General features: G+C 36.9%; 1 protein-coding gene across 1 annotated transcript; it reads left to right on the top strand.

Moving 5' to 3' along the window:
• Positions 1–1,793: 1,793 nt before the first annotated feature.
• On the top strand, positions 1,794–19,045 carry LOC132563567 (leucine-rich repeat-containing protein 74A-like). The gene is made up of 12 exons (XM_060228308.1): positions 1,794–1,995; positions 3,483–3,670; positions 5,412–5,519; positions 7,886–7,979; positions 9,509–9,558; positions 10,482–10,563; positions 10,978–11,063; positions 11,533–11,727; positions 14,407–14,502; positions 14,778–15,041; positions 17,404–17,489; positions 18,475–19,045. Exons 1-12 carry the CDS (start codon positions 1,794–1,796, stop codon positions 19,043–19,045), a joined length of 2,022 nt encoding a protein of 673 aa, XP_060084291.1.
• Positions 19,046–19,618: the final 573 nt, after the last annotated feature.

A 19,618-nucleotide genomic window follows, 5' to 3' on the forward strand; every position in this document is an offset into this window, starting at 1 on the left:
GTTTTGTCCCGGGATGTTGATGGTGTAGTATGTTTTGTCCCGAGTTGTTGATGCTGTAGTATGTTTTGTCCCGGGATGTTGATGCTGTAGTATGTTTTGTCCCGGGTTGTTGATGCTGTAGTTTGTTTTGTCCCGGGATGTTGATGGTGTAGTATGTTTTGTCCCGAGTTGTTGATGCTGTAGTATGTTTTGTCCCTGTGTGTTGATGCTGTAGTATGTTTTGTCCCGAGTTGTTGATGCTGTAGTATGTTTTGTCCCTGTGTGTTGATGCTGTAGTATGTTTTGTCCCGTGGTGTTGATGCTGTAGTATGTTTTGTCCCGGGGTGTTGATGCTGTAGTATGTTTTGTCCCGGATGTTGACGCTGTATGTTTTGTCCCTGTGTGTTGATGCTGTAGTATGTTTTGTCCCGGGATGCTGATGGTGTAGTATGTTTTATCCCAGGTTGTTGATGCTGTAGTTTGTTTTGTCCTGGGATGTTGATGCCGTAGTATGTTTTGTCCCGAGTTGTTGATGTTGTAGTATGTTTGGTCCCTGTGTGTTGATGGTGTAGTATGTTTTGTCCCGAGTTGTTGATGCTGTAGTATGTTTTGTCCCTGTGTGTTGATGCTGTAGTATGTTTTGTCCCGAGTTGTTGATGCTGTAGTATGTTTTGTCCCTGTGTGTTGATGCTGTAGTATGTTTTGTCCCGGGATGTTGATGCTGTAGTATGTTTTGTCCCGGGTTGTTGATGCTGTAGTATGTTTTGTCCCAGGTTGTTGATGCTGTAGTTTGTTTTGTCCTGGGATGTTGATGCTGTAGTATGTTTTGTCCCTGTGTGTTGATGCTGTAGTATGTTTTGTCCCGAGTTGTTGATGCTGTAGTATGTTTTGTCCCAGGTTGTTGATGCTGTAGTTTGTTTTGTCCCGGGTTGTTGATGCCGTAGTATGTTTTGTCCCGAGTTGTTGATGCTGTAGTATGTTTTGTCTCGGGGTGGTGACGCTGTAGTATGTTTTGTCCCGGGGTGTTGATGCTGTAGTATGTTTTGTCCCTTGGTGTTGATGCTGTAGTATGTTTTGTTCCGGATGTTGATGCTGTAGTATGTTTTGTCCAGGGATGTTGATGCTGTAGTATGTTTTGTCCCGGGATGTTGATGCTGTAGTATGTTTTGTTCCGGATGTTGAAGCTGCAGTATGTTTTGTCCCGGATGTTGATGCTGTAGTATGTTTTGTCCCAGGATGTTGATGCTGTAGTATGTTTTGTCCCGGGGTGTTGATGCTGTAGTATGTTTTGTCCCGGGATGTTGATGCTGTAGTATGTTTTGTCCCGGGATGTTGATGCTGTAGTATGTTTTGTCCCGGGTGTTGATGCTGTAGTGTGTTTTGTCCCGGGGTGTTGATGTTGTAGTATGTTTTATCCCAGGGTGTCGATGCTGTGGTATGATTTGTCCCGGGGTGTTGATGGTGTAGAATGTTTTGTCCCGGGGTTTTGGTGTAGCATGTATACCTACAGTTAGTAGTAGCCAGACTGTTTAGTCAGTTCCTGTCGTTTTTCTTATTTCACAATGGTGTTACTTATCATTCTTCCGTCTCTAATTGAGTGACAGTCTTGGCTTTACGTTATACAAACAATGTATTGTTAACATACATAGTTTTTTCGACGCCCCATTAAACACTAGCACGTTCCACTGGATACGATTACTTTGTTCTGTGTTTTATATTTATTTTCAAATGCTTATTGTGAAAATCTGATCACCTTTCAGTTTGACATGTCAAACTTCGTGACCCGTTGTAAAACGGCAGATCCTTACTCAATCATGACCAAGTATCGTATGAACCGGCCAGGAGCCACACGTCGTGCCAAGAGTGCCCACATCAGACGGATTAGGGGAGACTTGTGTGCTTCGGAACGGTCAGATGACCACACAAGGGCAGAAAGTGCGGACATGCATAGTATTACCACGGCAACCGATTTATATGACTTCGATAAAGACTTTCCCGATGATCTGGATCACGATGGTCAGTATAAAGTAACGTTATAAGTCAATCTATTTATTTGTGGAAACGCACGTGTAATAACCTCTCAGCTATGCTGATTGGTTGTTTTTACGGAAAATCACATGTATTTACATACGTGCTAGGAATAAGCCTACTGATTTGAGATACGATTTTGTTTCCATACGAGTGATGATCATTAGCAGATAAGTTTGTGACAAAGTTGTGACAGTTAGAGGCAAGAGAAGCTGTAACAATGAGTACACGTTGGATTGATCAACCTTTTGTAAGGGTAACAGTTTCATCCCCGTGAAATGTCTTTTAAAAAACTTAGCACATCAATATGACAACACATGAACTATCAAAAACGTCTGTTACAAGACAATCAGAATTGTAGCGTTCTATATGTTCCGTTTTTTCAGGGTCACTTCTTTTTAAGAATTCAGTCAACTGAAAATGAAATTAGATGTCCTTATGTGGAACATTGGTTAGTTAGTAAAGTGGGAATGCTATGATTTTCGACATAGATGGTCTAATGATAAACTAAATAAGCAGCAAGTAGCTTAGAGAATAATATAATCATTAATTCGACATACATTAACGTGACGGGTGTCGTCTATAAAACAGACGACGCTTACTCCTTGTACTTTTCAGACGTCTCCGTGTAAATCTTTATTTTGCTAAAATTTTGCCTTAGTTTTATTAGATTTGTGTTTGGATTGCGACTATGATGTTCATTCTTGTCTATACATAGTTATAACGCTAACTTATGTCGACGGATCTCCTCAAGTCCTTATACTCATAGCACAACGGTCATCTTGTCGATTCTTAACACTTCTACAATAATATTACTTCAATTTCTCTATGAGTCGCTGCAAAAACTTCCATCTCATTGAGTCTTCAAATCGTTTGCCAATATATTTAAAAACCTCAAACAAGAAATTATCAGCATGTCGAAATGTCTTCATTCGAGTTTTCTTCAAAACCAGTAAAATATGGTTAAAGATATGGAAAAAGAAAGTTATTACACGATGATCCTTGAACAGATGGTCCGGGAAGGTAACTTTATTTTACTTCATCAACGACGCTCAATCCAGCCACATCAACAATACCAACTCGACGGAATCGCCGGACATACATAAAAGTACTTGGAGAACAAGACCATGGGTTCCAGAAGTGTAAGCGTTTCCTGCTCCATTTGCACCACCCGGCATGTAAAATCTTGGTCAATACAAGTTCATTGTACCAAAGAGCAAGGTCTATACACATCAAACACGTCCAGCTTTATGTCCAGGTTCATATCACACAAGTAAAAATAACATTGCTTAATGAGGTCACTATGACGACCCTAAAACGTGTTCCTATTTTTCATCAACCCCAATTTCTGTAACCCTGTTTTGATAGTTTTCGTCATCTCATTAGGTACCCATACACCTATAGTTTATACACTTCCTATTTCGCCAGGACCCCATAATAATGATAACGATGTTCATGTTTTGTTATCTTTTCAGACGAGGAAGACGAGGAACGCCCAACGACCGCTCTTTCACCTTCTCAGGAGGTCTATAAAAAAGCCTGCCGACAGCTCAATGTAGTCATCAGTCAGTTCTTTAATCGCCATTTAGTCGAGGACAGTGTTGTCATGAGACATCATGAGCTAGGACCCAAAGGAGGAAAGGCATGCGCTCTGGCACTTATGGTACGTCACAATTCATTGACGTAATTTTTTACAATATTCATTGAAACAACATTTTAATTTAGTATGAATTTGGTTTATGAGATACAAAATGTACAAATTGGTTAAATGAAGAATGATACCATTCGTCATTATAGAATTCTTATTGTAAGACTATATCTGTGTCTTTGTCCTAGCAAGGACTGACATTGTGTTATGTACATTTGGTCTCTAGAGTATTACCTGTGCCGTTTGCTGCCCTTATTGTATATTGTATCTCTACTTGTTTTGACGTAAAGTATATGGTTTTCATCTTTAGCAAATATTATTCTCGTGTTTTAATGTCGTTGTTTATCTTAGCATTCTACGTTCCCGGGTTTTGACACAGTATATCTTGACCCTCTGCCTGTTTTCACACCGCAGTATATCTTGACCCTCTGCGTTGACCTGTTTTGACAACGTCCTATATCTTGACCCTCTGCGTTGACCTGTTTTGACACTGTCCTATATCTTGACCCTCTGCGTTGACCTGTTTTGACACTGTCCTATATCTTGACCCTCTGCGTTGACCTGTTTTGACACAGCAGTATATCTTGCCCCTCTGCGATGTTGACGTTGTAGTTTATCTTGTGTCACTGAGACTGAGTGGATGCTGTACGTTGGCCCTCTGCGTTGTTACATTGGTTTATCTTCCATCCCCCGTGTTGACGCTGAAATTTGCTGTTTATCTTTCCTGCTGTTGTTTATCTTGCTCGGTTGTGTTGACGCTGTTGTTTATCTTGTCCGGCTGAGTTGACGCTGTTGTTTATCTTGCTCGTTGAGTTGACGCTGTTGTTTATCTTTCCTGCTGTGTTGACGCTGTTGTTTATCTTGTCCGGCTGAGTTGACGCTGTTGTTTATCTTGCTCGGTTGAGTTGACGCTGTTATTTATTTTGCTCGGCTGAGTTGACGCTGTTGTTTATCTTGCTCGGCTGAGTTGACGCTGTTATTTATCTTGCTCGGCTGAGTTGACGCTGTTGTTTATCTTTCCTGCTGTGTTGACGCTGTAGTTTATCTTGTCCGGCTGAGTTGACGCTGTTGTTTATCTTGTCCGGCTGAGTTGACGCTGTTGTTTATCTTGCTCGTTGAGTTGACGCTGTTGTTTATCTTGCTCGGCTGTGTTGACGTTGTTGTTTATCTTGCTCGGCTGAGTTGACGCTGTTGTTTATCTTTCCTGCTGAGTTGACGCTGTTGTTTATCTTGCTCGTTGAGTTGACGCTGTTGTTTTTCTTGCTCGCTGAGTTGACGTCGTTTATCTTGCTCGCTGAGTTGACGTCGTTTATCTTGCTCGCTGAGTTGACGCTGTTGTTTATCTTGCTCGGCTGTGTTGACGCTGTTGTTTATCTTGTCCGGCTGAGTTGACGCTGTTGTTTATCTTGCTCGGCTGAGTTGACGCTGTTGTTTTTCTTGCTCGCTGAGTTGACGTCGTTTATCTTGCTCGTTGAGTTGACGCTATTGTTTTTCTTGCTCGCAGAGTTGACGTCGTTTATCTTGCTCGCTGAGTTGACGTCGTTTATCTTGCTCGGTGAGTTGACGGTGTAGCCTATTTTGCCTTACAGTGTCCGCATTATATTTCATCTTGCTCTTTTGTGTTGAAACCTCAGTTCACCATAAACGTCTTTATTGTCATCGCTGTTTTCGGCATATGTGGGTTAAATTTGGAGTATGATATCCTACAATGAAATTCTCTGTATTGGCGATATGGTATCATTTTGTGTTTTCACAGAACAATTCAAGCGTGACGACGTTAGATCTGACGGATAATGATCTCGGACCAACAGGAGGGAGCTATATCGGAGAGGTGTTACAAGAGAACCATTTCATATCTGACCTTGTAAGTTTTGTCCTCTCATTGGCTATCGAAATGACTATCCTCCCATACTCGTCTGAAGCTTCCATATTTTCACAATGCGCCGTCTTTATCATCCTTAGGGTTGTACGTAAACACTCACAAGTAAATATAATGTCACCTTTCGATATAAATTTAGAATCCTATTCTAAATCTGATATCCTAAAACGGTATCACACAGCTACTTCGTCCGTCTAGGACTTGTTAGTGGTATGTGGGGTCCGAGGCATTGAAACCCGGGAGTCAATTAAAGGAAATTGAAAATAGTTAAATGCATTATTCATTCTCCAATCGGTAATCTACAATATCTCTCATAGGCCGTGTCGTTCACTTAAGTACCATCACATTTGTTTAAAATGTCCCACATTTAAGTTAAGTTGGTTATCTTAACTTTGATAAATAAAATATAGTCTAAATTTTCGCCCCATTGATCACTGAACACTTTCCGATTGGTCGCCTTAAAATAACATCTCCATTCTTCCATCGATCACTTGAAATATCTTTCATTGATCATTTAAAACCCTCTCATTGGTCAACAATATCCTCCTCTCATTGACCACTTAAACCTCCAACTGATTACTTAAACCCCCGACTAATAACTTAAACCTTCAACTGATTACTTAAACCTCCAACATATTACTTAAACCTCCAACTGATTACTTAAACCTCCAACTGATCACTTAAACCTCCAACTGATTACTTAAACCTACAACTGATCACTTTAAACTCGAACTGACTAATTAAACCTCGAACTGATTACTTTAAACTCGAACTGACTAATTAAACCTCCAACTGCATACTTTAAACTCGAACTGATTACTTTAACCTCCAACTAATTACTTAATCTCAAACTGAATACTTAAATCTCAAACTGATTACTTAAACCTTCAACTGATTACTTACACCTCCAACTGATTACTTAAACCTCCATCTGATTACTAAAACCTCAAACTGATTACTTAAACCTCCAACTGATAACTTAAACCTCCAACTGATTACTTAAACCTCCAACTGATTACTTAAACCTCCAACTAATTACTAAAACCCCCAATTGATCACTTACATCTCCAACTGATTACGTAAACCTCCAACTAATTACTTAATCTCAAACTGAATACTTAAATCTCAAACTGATTACTTAAACCTTCAACTGATTACTTACACCTCCAACTGATTACTTAAACCTCCATCTGATTACTAAAACCTCAAACTGATTACTTAAACCTCCAACTGATAACTTAAACCTCCAACTGATTACTTAAACCTCCAACTGATTACTTAAACCTCCAACTAATTACTAAAACCCCCAATTGATCACTTACATCTCCAACTGATTACGTAAACCTCCAACTGATCACTTAAACCTCCAACTGATTACTTAAACCTACAACTGATCACTTTAAACTCGAACTGACTAATTAAACCTCCAACTGATTACTTAAACCTCCAACTGATTACTTTAGCCTCGAACTGATCCCTTTAACCTCCAACTGATTACTTAATCTCCAACTGACTACTTAAATCTACAACTGATTACTTAAATCTCCAACTGATTTCTTAAACCTCCAACTGATTACTTAAACCTCCAACTAATTACTTAAATCTCAAACTGATTACTTTAGCCTCGAACTGATCCCTTTAACCTCCAACTGATTACTTAATCTCCAACTGACTACTTAAATCTACAACTGATTACTTAAATCTCCAACTGATTTCTTAAACCTCCAACTGATTACTTAATCTCCAACTGATTACGTTAGCCTCGTAGTGACCACTTTAACCTCTAACTGATTACTTAAACCTCCAACTGATTACTTAAACCTCCAACTGATTCCTTAAATCTCCAACTGATCACTTAAACCTCCAACTTATTACTTTAGCCTCCAACTGATCACTTAAACCTCCAACTGATCATTTAAATCTCAAACTGATTACTTAAACCTCCAACTGACTACTTAAACCTCCAACTGATCACTTTAACCTCCAACTGATCACTTAAACCTCCAACTGATTACTTTAGCCTCGAACTTATTACTTAAACCTCCAATTGATTACTTAACCCTCCAACTGATCACTTAAACCTCCAACTGATTACTTGAACCTCCCATTTATCACTTTAACCTCCACTGATCATTTTCAACACTCTTCCACTGGTCCATGACAAACAAGTCCACTTTCGTATTGATCACTTAAAACACCCTCCCATTGCAATTAAAACACTCTCTAGTTATAATGTCCTCCCTGGTAACTAATTGTATTATTTTTCATTTATAAATACGTTTTCAAACACAAACTAAAATCAAACTGTTCTGCAAAATAATATACTAAAATCAGTTATCGAAATTTTCCAGACATTAGCAGACAACAACATGAAAATTGACGGCACTAAAGGCATCCTGAAGGCTATACTGGACTACGACTGTATAACAAGTCTCAATTTATCTGGTAATATAGCAAAACGAACCGCAGGTTCTACAGAGATATAATCACCCTATCGGGTAGTATACCACACCATCAGAACCTAGAACTCTACATTGATACAGATAATTATATCACACCATCAGAACCTAGAACTCTACAGTGATACAGATAATTATATCACACCATCAGAACCTAGAACTCTACAGTGATACAGATAATTATATCACACCATCAGAACTCTACAGTGATACAGATAATTATATCACACCATCAGAACCTAGAACTCTACAGTGATACAGATAATTATATCACACCATCAGAACTCTACAGTGATACAGATAATTATATCACACCATCAGAACCTAGAACTCTACAGTGATACAGATAATTATATCACACCATCAGAACCTAGAACTCTACAGTGATACAGATAATTATATCACACCATCAGAACTCTACAGTGATACAGATAATTATATCACACCATCAGAACTCTACAGTGATACAGATAATTATATCACACCATCAGAACTCTACAGTGATACAGATAATTATACCACACCATCAGAACTCTACAGTGATACAGATAATTATATCACACCATCAGAACCTAGAACTCTACAGTGATACAGATAATTATATCACACCATCAGAACCTAGAACTCTACAGTGATACAGATAATTATATCACACCATCAGAACCTAGAACTATACAGTGATACAGATAATTATATCACACCATCAGAACTCTACAGTGATACAGATAATTATATCACACTATCAGAACTCTACAGTGATACAGATAATTATATCACACCATCAGAACCTAGAACTATACAGTGATACAGATAATTTTACCACACCATCAGAACCTAGAACTCTACAGTGATACAGATAATTATATCACACCATCAGAACTCTACAGTGATACAGATAATTATATCACACCATCAGAACTCTACAGTGATACAGATAATTATATCACACCATCAGAACTCTACAGTGATATAGATAATTATATCACACCATCAGAACCTAGAACTCTACAGTGATACAGATAATTATATCACACCATCAGAACCTAGAACTCTACAGTGATATAGATAATTATACCACACCATCAGAACCTAGAACTCTACAGTGATACAGATATTTATATCACACCATCAGAACTCTACAGTGATACAGATAATTATATCACACCATCAGAACCTAGAACTCTACAGTGATATAGATAATTATACCACACCATCAGAACCTAGAACTCTACAGTGATACAGATATTTATATCACACCATCAGAACTCTACAGTGATACAGATAATTATATCACACCATCAGAACCTAGAACTCTACAGTGATACAGATAATTATATCACACCATCAGAACCTAGAACTCTACAGTGATACAGATAATTACTTTAGGAAGTAGATCTTTACCTGTGTTTATAATACGTGCCATGAATTATGTTATTAGCAAAATGCTATTTGAGCATTTATCAAATATCAACATAATACTTTATAAATTGCTTTTTCATTGACATTTTTTCCCAGGGAACGGTTTTCGGGAGTGTGATGCCGAGGCCTTCGAACGTGTGATTGAGGTATGACGGATAGATTCGAAATTCGTGAACGTCAATGACAGGGCTGTAGTACAGCTGTACTGTAGATAGTTATTAGACGCCAATGATGTGCATATTAAATGTTGGTCCAGTTGTATCCACTATCTCATGGAATGTAGCTGTTACATATGGTATAGAAAACGATGAATAATTGATATTTTCATTACACGTATATCAAATAATTTCATTTTTCATTTGATTTTGTCACCGTTTGATATGATTTCATTATTGTGATTTGGTTTCATGTATATATGGTTTTATTTCATCAATGTCTCATTTGATTTTATCAATATTAAATTTGATTTTACCAATATCTTATTTGATTACATCAATATCTTAATTGATTTTACCAATATCTGATTTCATTTCATCTCCTTCTAATTTGATTTCATCTACGTATGATTTGATTTCATCAATATCTCATTTGATTTTACCAAAATCTTATTTAATTTCTTCTACCTATAATTTGATTTCATCTCCACATAATTTGATTTCATCAGTATCTCATTTAATTTCATCAACATATATGCCTTTATTTTATCATTATACGATACCATAACATACCTGGCGCCGAATAATATAAATGGTATGTTACAATCATATGATGATATTTGTGAATAATATGAGAACGGAATGACAGAGAGATAAAATATATAATAATATAAGAATCATGCATAACAATAATGAATGACAGAAAGTAATGTAATGTTGAAACTAAGTAATAAGACGATAAACCATTTATTTGTAAAACTTTATCATATCACGGTAAAACCTAATAGCTTGTTGATGATTCCGGATCATATAAACGTAATAATATAACTTATATTAACAATACAGTATTTCTTATACAATATGTGGCAGGTATGGCGTTCCATACTGTCAGCTTCCATGTTTCTTTTGCCTAGGACTCTTCGAAATTGACAAGACTGAATCTAAGCCATAATGAATTTCGTGAGGAAGGAGGAGAGGTCATAGGTCAAGCGATAGGTAAGGCAATCTTCGTATGGACATAGAGGTCAAAGTGTAAACTTTAAAAGAAGAATGGGTGATTTACATCTGTTAGAGTAGGTCGATAATATGTATGTCAGCAATTTATAATAAATATTATGTTTAATGTTCTTAATGACGATTAAAGTAAAACCAATGCAAACAAAGAAAGAAAACCAATATCATAAACGTTTTATTGTCATCAGTGAACAGATGGGGTGTTTGTCTATCCAATGTTTGCTGTCCAATGTCCAATCCTTGTTTGACATACGGAGCGGAGTACTAAACATTTTCATTTTTGTTTTGGTACATACAGTCACCTTATGTAAAATCTTACTAGCATTTATCAATGTTAGTGATGAATTACATTATGCATACTAGTTCTATTGTCTGTTTGATTGTTTTTTCTCGAAGAATTCAGTGAAGCACTAACGGACCTAGACCTGAGTTGGAATCACCTTCGACTGTCTGGAGGAGTGTCCTTGGCTATAGGTCTCCAGGTATGTAATTCCAATATCTTTGTATCTTTGATTATATGTCTCCGGGCATGCGATACCAATATCTTGGTATCCGTGGCTGCATATCTACAGGTATGTGATATCAATATTTAAGTCTCCATAGCTATAAGTAGTAACTAGTATGCAAGTTTCAATGGTTATAAGTAATCAGGTATGCGAGACCAATCTCCAGATTACGTTGTTCATATATATCATTATGATTAGCTGTATAGGTCTCCATGTATATGATGTAATATTTTGATACCTTTGGCAGTAGGTACTCAGGTATAAGATTCATACATCTCAGTACCTATCAGAATAGGTCTACGGGTGTCCGTGGATTATAAGTTTTTAATTCCGTTCCTATTAGGGTTAATTGATTCAACGATATATTCTCTTTTCGTAATTGATGTATATCGACGATACCAAATTATATGTTTTTTATCTGTTTTTTTTTTCATTAACCTTCCAGTTGAATAGAAGTATAAAGAGATTGAATCTGGCCTGGAATGGTTTGTTTATGGATGGTTGTAAGGCAATGGCCACGGCTCTTGAGGTCAATCGGACATTGGAGGAACTTGACCTATCGTCAAATAGGATAAATAAGGAATGTCTAGAGAAACTTTTGGCTGGAGTGAAGAAAAACCCAACGTTAAAAGTTCTAAAGGCAAGTACAGCAAATGTTTGTAAAAATTAAACATTTAAATTTTAAATGCAAGTATAGCAAATGTTTGTAAAAATTAAAAATTAAAATTAATTTTAAAAGTACGTTTTTCCAATGTATGTAAAATCATTGAAAATAGATAAATAAGATTCCAGAAGGTAAGCCTTTTGTGTCACTACCAATCCTAATATTATCAAAACGGTCTTTTTGTGTTACCGTTTACTCAAAAAGCGGTTATGAGAATTTGTAAGTAACTAAAAACAGCTTTTGACCAATCATCAACACCACCTTCTAAAGTATTTCTTCTATTAGAACATTTTTTCCACTCCTATTCTGTACTTCAAACATCATAACCCATTCTAAACTGTTAGAATGACTTCGTTCTCTTGTTATGAGAGCTTTCTTTTCCAAGAAAAGTGAACGGAGGTATAGATATATGGTTGGGACTTATACTGAAGCGTATTCCGTGGAAAATTCCGTCCAAAGTAAAGAAGAAATAAACGGGTTTCTGGTAAACAACATCTTTGTCGAATTCGGTGGTAAGACCTTCAAACAGACTTTTGGCATACATAAAGAGACTGCCTCTCTGTTGACCGACTTTTTATCTTTCATACGAGGCTGAATGTATCGGTGAGTTTATCAAAATAGGTCACAAAGATCGTACAAAGTCCTTCAGTTTCACTTTTAGGTATATGAACTAGAGATTTATTGATGACGTTCATCTGATATACCCACCAGAATTGGAAATAAGGATTTTCTTGCAAATTGTCGACAACTGACAAGCACAGTGTTTCGAGAGATGCAGATTATGGAGCGCTTGTACTGTCGTTAAGTGATCTCGTTGAGAAAAAATCTATTTTTGTGAGATATGCAACTAGATGTGTTTGATGTTAGGTATTTTGTCTGTTGGCTGCATACCTTGCTCTCATTTGGGAACGTGACATTACTTGTTTGAATTTATCAAGATTTACATGACGGACGTCGTCGATGAAACAGAAGACCCTTATTCTTCCGGAATAACTGGTCAAATTTTCCATGTACTGTTTCGGGAGTAAGTGTTTATTTTGTTCATATTTTGCGCTAGTTAGATTGAAGTTGAGTTTGGGTTATAATTCTGTTGACGTGTTTGTGTTTTCTTGTTACAACCCAATGTTTGTAGGTAAAATCGGTTGAAAGTTTTCTCCTCATTGAACGTCATAAAATATTCTACTTAAAAAAATTCTCTTGACGTAAGATGTTATATACAAATGGACATGGAAACATAAATTCTTTCCGAGGGTGATTAGCGAAGAGAATATAAAGGTTTTCATAAATGAAATTAATAATTAAAGGGAGGTAACTCACTATTCATTACTTGATCACATTATTCACACGCAGTCAAATATAAATTACATGCAATCTAACTGTCAAAATCATACATGTAAATTGTGTACATGAACTTTTTAATGCGACACAGTTTAACAAAGAGGCCATGATTGGCAACTAACGCAAATGGAATGGCTACCAAAAATGTGTAATAAAATTTAAAGTTATGTATAGATCAAATAAGCTTAAATAAGCTGTTTGAATTGAATAACAGCAGGAAATAGGAAGATGGAGAGAATAATGAAAACAAAAACTACAATAATTTTAACAGGATAAACTGTATATCTTAAATGAAAACGAAAATAATTTTATGTTTTTATTGTGGAGAATAAGTTATCTTTTTCTAGTTTCTAGATCAGGCAAAATTTAAAACACCTGTTTTGTTAAGTTTTTGTTGTTTTTTTCCTATAAAACTATTATTACCATGAAGCATCTACGACTGTTTACATCTCCATCACAGCAACAAAGCAACAAAATATTAAAATGTCTATATTGATATGGTCATTGTTCATGGTACAATAACTGAGAGTAGACGGATTTAGTAGAGGAAACCAACATTTCTTGTGAGAGAAGGCGGGGACTTTGAGTAGAGGAAGTAAACATTCTTTGTGAGAGAAGGCGGGGACTTTGAGTAGAGGAAGTAAACATTCTTTGTTAGAGAAGGCGGAGACATTGAGTAGAGGAAGTAAACATTCTTTGTTAGAGAAGGCGGAGACTTTGAGTAGAGGAAGTAAACATTCTTTGTTAGAGAAGGCGGAGACTTTGAGTAGAGGAAGTAAACATTCCTAGTTAGAGACGACGGGGACTTTGAGTAGAGGAAGTAAACATTTTTTGTTAGAGAAGGCGGAGACTTTGAGTAGAGGAAGTAAACATTCTTTGTTAGAGAAGGCGTAGAAAATGAATGCAGTAAGTAAACGTCCTTTGTCAGAGAAGGCGAGAGTATTGAACACAGTATGGTACCATCCCTTGCTAGAGAAGGCGGAGACATTGAATACAGTAAGTAAACATCCCTGGTTAGAGAAGGCGAGGACATTGAATACAGTAGTAAACAGCTCTTATTAGAGAAGGCGTGGATATTGAATACAGTAAGTAAATATCCCTCGTTGCAGATGGCGGGGTACATAATTGACATATTTGTTTTGGTATGGTGTATACTAGAGATGACAGGCTTGAAGATATCATTGTATTACCTCATTGTAATACTTTTGCCTGTACTCCTTGCCGTTTTGCTGCCGTGTCCATAGATTGAGTTGATCCGGGCTGCTTTGCGTTGCTGCAGTTCCGTTCCTTCTTTACCAATAATGTTGTTATCTTTAGCTGGCTTTAAATCCTCTGACTACGGCAGGAGCGTCCATTCTACTCTCCACTGTGAAAAGCTGCACAGATCATGGACTCAAGCAGGTGGATATACACGTAAGTGACATGTACGGTTTGTACTTTTAAGATTTCACGTAACTGATCTAAACTACCGCGCGTGATACTGGACATGTGTCCACATAAAAGTGCCAAATGGAACCAACGTTTTTGTTTTACGAAACACATGGTACATTTTCTGTGTTCAGTTTTCGTTTATTGCTCGTGTTCTTTTCATATGAAAGTTACGTCCAGCTTTGTCTTGTGTATGTTTTCTTAACATCTCTTACAGTGATCTCTGTTGATTTATACACAATTATCTATGTTTTTCACAGACACAAGTAGTGGAGCAATCCTACGCCACACAGGCTATTGAGCTTAAAGAGGAGAGGGGGATCGAAATAAAGCACGGGATAGTGAGGGGTCAGGAGGGGTCAGGGGATGATCCTGACGGTATGGAACTCGTCGACGAGAATCCTGTGCTGGTACTCATGGAGTTTGGCAAACTTATGGGCTTTCGTCTAATGGACCTTTTTTCCGCTCTGGATAAGGATGGTAGCAAATCACTGGATAAGGTCGAGATTATGACGGGATTAAAGGTAGGATTAAGATACTTCTGTATTGTATGTTATCTAGGAGGAGAAACTTGTTTCGAATATTCCTTAACTGGATACAAAGTCATTCACAGTATACCGAATGTATCCCCTCCCCCCTCGAACTTGCTAACGGTAGATCTTGGTATAGTCATTACACCGCATGTAATTGTAATATCTATCGTTTTTAGAACTTGCTTAAATTAGATACATTTTAGTATAATCACTACACCGTTTACCATATCTGTCGTTTTAGAACTTACTATATTTATGATAGTTTTGATGAAACGTCACTGCACTGTAGTATGTATTTATCGATTTTAGAAGTTACGCAGCACCTGGTTTTATCCGCCTTGTATTTATTTAAACATTTCGTTTATTCATATCTTGCCGTGATTTTATGGAATTGAGTTTGGATTATGATTATATTGACATGCTGGTATTTTGTTATTTGTGTTCGAACTTACTAACGGAAGACAGATTTTAGAATATTCCTGATCAAAAGTCACTACACCGCACATCATATCTATCAACATAATCCCTGAAAGGGACAGAGAATGTCAAAAATTTCCTTTCTTTTTGATATGTACATAAACATATACACATAATGTGATAATAACGGTTGCAGAATTGACGGCCAATCGATACACTTCTTTTTATAGAATTTTATCATGTTAATTATTTATGTACATAATTTATATGGTATTTAATATAAACTCAGTTATGCGATTTTTTTCTTGAGATTTGATAAATTCTTGAATGAATGTATGTTTCCAACTTATCATTTTCCTGTTTATGTTTATGAATTTATCTTTCTTAAAGTATGTACACATATGTATTATTCTTTATATAAAAATGCAAAACGTCAACTTGAGAATTGAAATTCCAAATCGGTAATGTTTTCTTTTTAGATTCACAAAAACAAGAAGAAAATACCAACATGTAAACACAATCATAATCCAAACTCAGATTTAATAAAATCATAGCAAAATATTCACACGCCGACTCCTGAAAAAGTACAAAGGAATAAGACTATGTGTTCATGAAGAATAAGCGTCTTCTACTTCATTTCCAACACCCGCCATGTAAATATTGGTCAATCCATGTAAGCAATGTAACAATCCCAAATGAGAACAAGGTACACAACAACAGAACCGAAAGGTAAACTAACGAGTATCAAACACGTCCAGTTTTATATCACACAACAGAACCACCAGACATACTAACGAGTATCAAATACGTCCAGCTTTATATCACACAACAGAACCACCAGACACACTAACGAGTATCAAACACGTCCAGCTTTATATCACACAACAGAACCACCAGACACACTAACGAGTATCAAACACGTCCAGCTTTATATCACACAACAGAACCACCAGACATACTAACGAGTATCAAACACGTTCAGCTTTATATCACACAACGGAACCACCAGACATACTAACGAGTATCAAACACGTCCAGCTTGATATCACACAACGGAACCACCAGACATACTAACGAGTATCAAACACGTCCAGCTTTATATTACACAACGGACTCACTAGACATACTAACGAGTATCAAACACGTCCAGCTTTATATCACACAACGGACTCACTAGACATACTAACGGATATCAAACACGTCCAGCTTATATCACACATACATTTATTTGATACAAGGCGTCATTCTATTACACAACAGAACCACGAGTATCACCTCCAGCTTTATATCACACAACAGAACCACCAGACACACTCGTATATCCAATGAACCTTACCAATGAAGTTAACTTCACATCCAACAATTTTCCAAATTAATCTCGTCTACATGTTATCATACTTTGAATATATATATTCCAGCATTGGATGCAGTCATAGATGCTGTAAAACAGGAGATATTAGAGCGATGCACCAAAAGCCAAAGGGATAATGATAAGGAATGCAAGGCCATGCAGGAGCTAAAATAGAACACATGCATTTTTATCAAATCAGTTGACAAAGGGTCTGTAGTGGCTGGAATTTACTTTATACCAAAAGAATGTAAGGCCTTGCAGGACCTAAAACAGAACACATGCATTGTTATCAAATCTATTGACAAAGGGTCTGATGTGTTTACACCATTTACACCAAGGAAACTGCTATATATTACAAGCTTTACATCACATACATAGAACATAAACCAAAGACGCTATCGTTATTATCACCGTTAATCATACTATACTATACTTGTAATATGCATACAACGAACATTTGTTTGTGACGGTTCGGTACAAATATTTACCATACTGTCCATTTTATTTACTAGATTCTATATAAAACGTTTCTAAGCGGTTGAAGTATTTGCAGTTTGTTTATCATCCATGTCGATTTTTTGGCAGTTTGCTAATATCCCTCTCACAGACAAGGCACTGGACAAATTGATCGAGAAGCTTGATGAGGACGGTAGCGGTGAAATAGAATTCAGGTCAGTTCTCGTGGATTGTAGGCCAAAGACTACACTTTCAGTTTTCCCATTACAGTTATGTTTGAGGAGTAAACTAATATAGTTTAGGGTTGTGTTAAATTATTATCACAGGAAGCTTCTTTAACAAGACGAGACATGATAGATAAACAGAGTATATCATTAATGCTAGTAGATAAAAATATGAGGGCTGTTTGATAAGTTGTGAACCTTGTATTGAAAAAGTTATGCAGGGATGTCCTTTTTCAGCTCTACTATTCCCTGACTACTTAAGGCTGTGTACCCGAAACTAGTGTCATTTGGTCGGTTTATGTCGAAGAAGTAGTACTGTAAAGTAAACAAGGCAAGTGGCTTCTGAAAAATGGACAAAAGTAAATATTAAAGTCAAGCGCCGCGGAAAACTCTGCAAAGGTGTGTGTTCCACCAATCTGTCATTACCATTAGTATCACTAACTATTGTGGCTTTGATTTGATTGAGCATCCGCCTTAATCTCCTGGTCTCGCCCCATCATTTCCAAAATTTAAAAAAAAGGTCATTTCCAGTACCCGCTTTCGGTCAGATGATGACGTCATACATGCAGTGGAGGACTTTCTGAACGGCCAAGAAAAGGATTATTTTGTAAAAATGGCATTGAGGCCATTTAGCATGGCTGGCAATAAGTCCGCCAAAAGTTAAACCCTTAAATATGAGCCCTCATATATGGGTGAAGTTTGTAAAGTCTGACCGGAAATTAACGACATCAGTTAAACTTTATCTCAACTTTGTTGCACAAGCTTTATTAAAGATGGTATTGGCTATCTTTGTACTGAAGTAAATAATTGCAATTCTTTGTGAGAGAAATTTGAGATGTTATTGAAATGCTATAACTAAGATTTGCATCATAACTAGACACTTGCTTATCTTGTATCGAGACGATTGAGATCTTATTTTACAATAATAGTTTGAGTGTTCAAGACTTTCATTAATATAAGATATTTGTTTTATAAGTGAGATGATGGCGGGTCAGCAGGAATATCGAACGAAGATGAACAAGATGTACAAAGCGACACAACAATCAGTAGATGTTGAGGACACAGAAATTGGACGAGTTCGCTTGAAACTCCAGCGCCTGATGGCGAAACAGATGGCCAACAACCCAGCATTTAAAAGTAGGGTGGAGAGGTTTCAACAATCACTCAGTAAAGGCTTTAATAATGCAGAAATAGCAGTGCGCATGACTGGAAATAGGCGTGATGTCAATCGAGAAAAAGTGAGGCAACGTCGAGAAACATTAGCAGCGAGAAAGAGCTCCGCTTTATTTGATCTAAGTGGTGTCGAAAAAGATAAAAATTCTAAAAGTAATAAAACTGGGTCTATTCCTTCTGATAAAGATATCGATGAAATGAAATTCAAAACAGTTCAAACCGTTTCAGAACAGAGTGATGTGCCTATTTCTATCGAGGGTGGTGCTAACGATGAGTCCGCTGTAGAGGACGCGTCAAATGATATACTTAGTCTTATGTCTAACAATCCTATTGGCATGCGCAGAAAGAAGGGCTGGATGGATATGCACGTTTGATTTTCGCTCGTCCCCATTAAACTCTATATATTGCATGGTTGTGTTGTGTTTTGCTTCTTGCTTCAATATATCATTATTCTAAAGCTGGGCCCAACAATAGCTGACACATTCATATCAGTAATTGTGAGTTTGAGCATGCATGTGCTATATTTAACACCTGTATTATACATCAGCTTGAAGTGTGTTGTGATATACCTTTATGACACGGTACACAGAAATATACATTTTAGGTCATCTGAACCGAATGGTAAGGAAAAACATAATCACCATGTTTAAACTGTCGTCGTGAAGCCTTCACTGCGCGTAAACTTTTAACATTTAAAATCCAATAAGATTCAGCTCAAACTTGCCTGAGGTAATCCTGAGATGGTCTTGTGTTCTTGTACAGGTCAGTCCAAAATTATATATGACAGTCATTAGTGCCATATTTGATAACACATTTTAAAGTCCACAACGTCCATCTTGTATTACACTAGAGTTAATTTCCCCTATACCTAAATTCGACGGTACCTAATTTGTGATAGACATTAATTTGAAATTTGTTCAATGTGCGTAAAAGTTACATTTTAGCGT

Source organism: Ylistrum balloti, unplaced genomic scaffold (genome assembly GCF_031769215.1).
Source record: "Ylistrum balloti isolate Yb309-2 unplaced genomic scaffold, AGI_CSIRO_Ybal_v1 Utg371770, whole genome shotgun sequence".
Lineage (NCBI taxonomy): Eukaryota > Metazoa > Mollusca > Bivalvia > Pectinida > Pectinidae > Ylistrum > Ylistrum balloti.

What these genes read in the sequence shown, in the direction of transcription:
- LOC132563567 (XM_060228308.1), top strand. Translation starts at nt 1,794, where the DNA reads ATGACCAAGTATCGTATGAACCGGCCAGGAGCCACACGTCGTGCCAAG. An exon ending in GGTCATAGGTCAAGCGATAG is followed by an intron (nt 10,564 to 10,977) that starts GTAAGGCAATCT and finishes TTTTTCTCGAAG; the next exon opens with AATTCAGTGAAGCACTAACG. An exon ending in TCAAGCAGGTGGATATACAC is followed by an intron (nt 14,503 to 14,777) that starts GTAAGTGACATG and finishes TGTTTTTCACAG; the next exon opens with ACACAAGTAGTGGAGCAATC.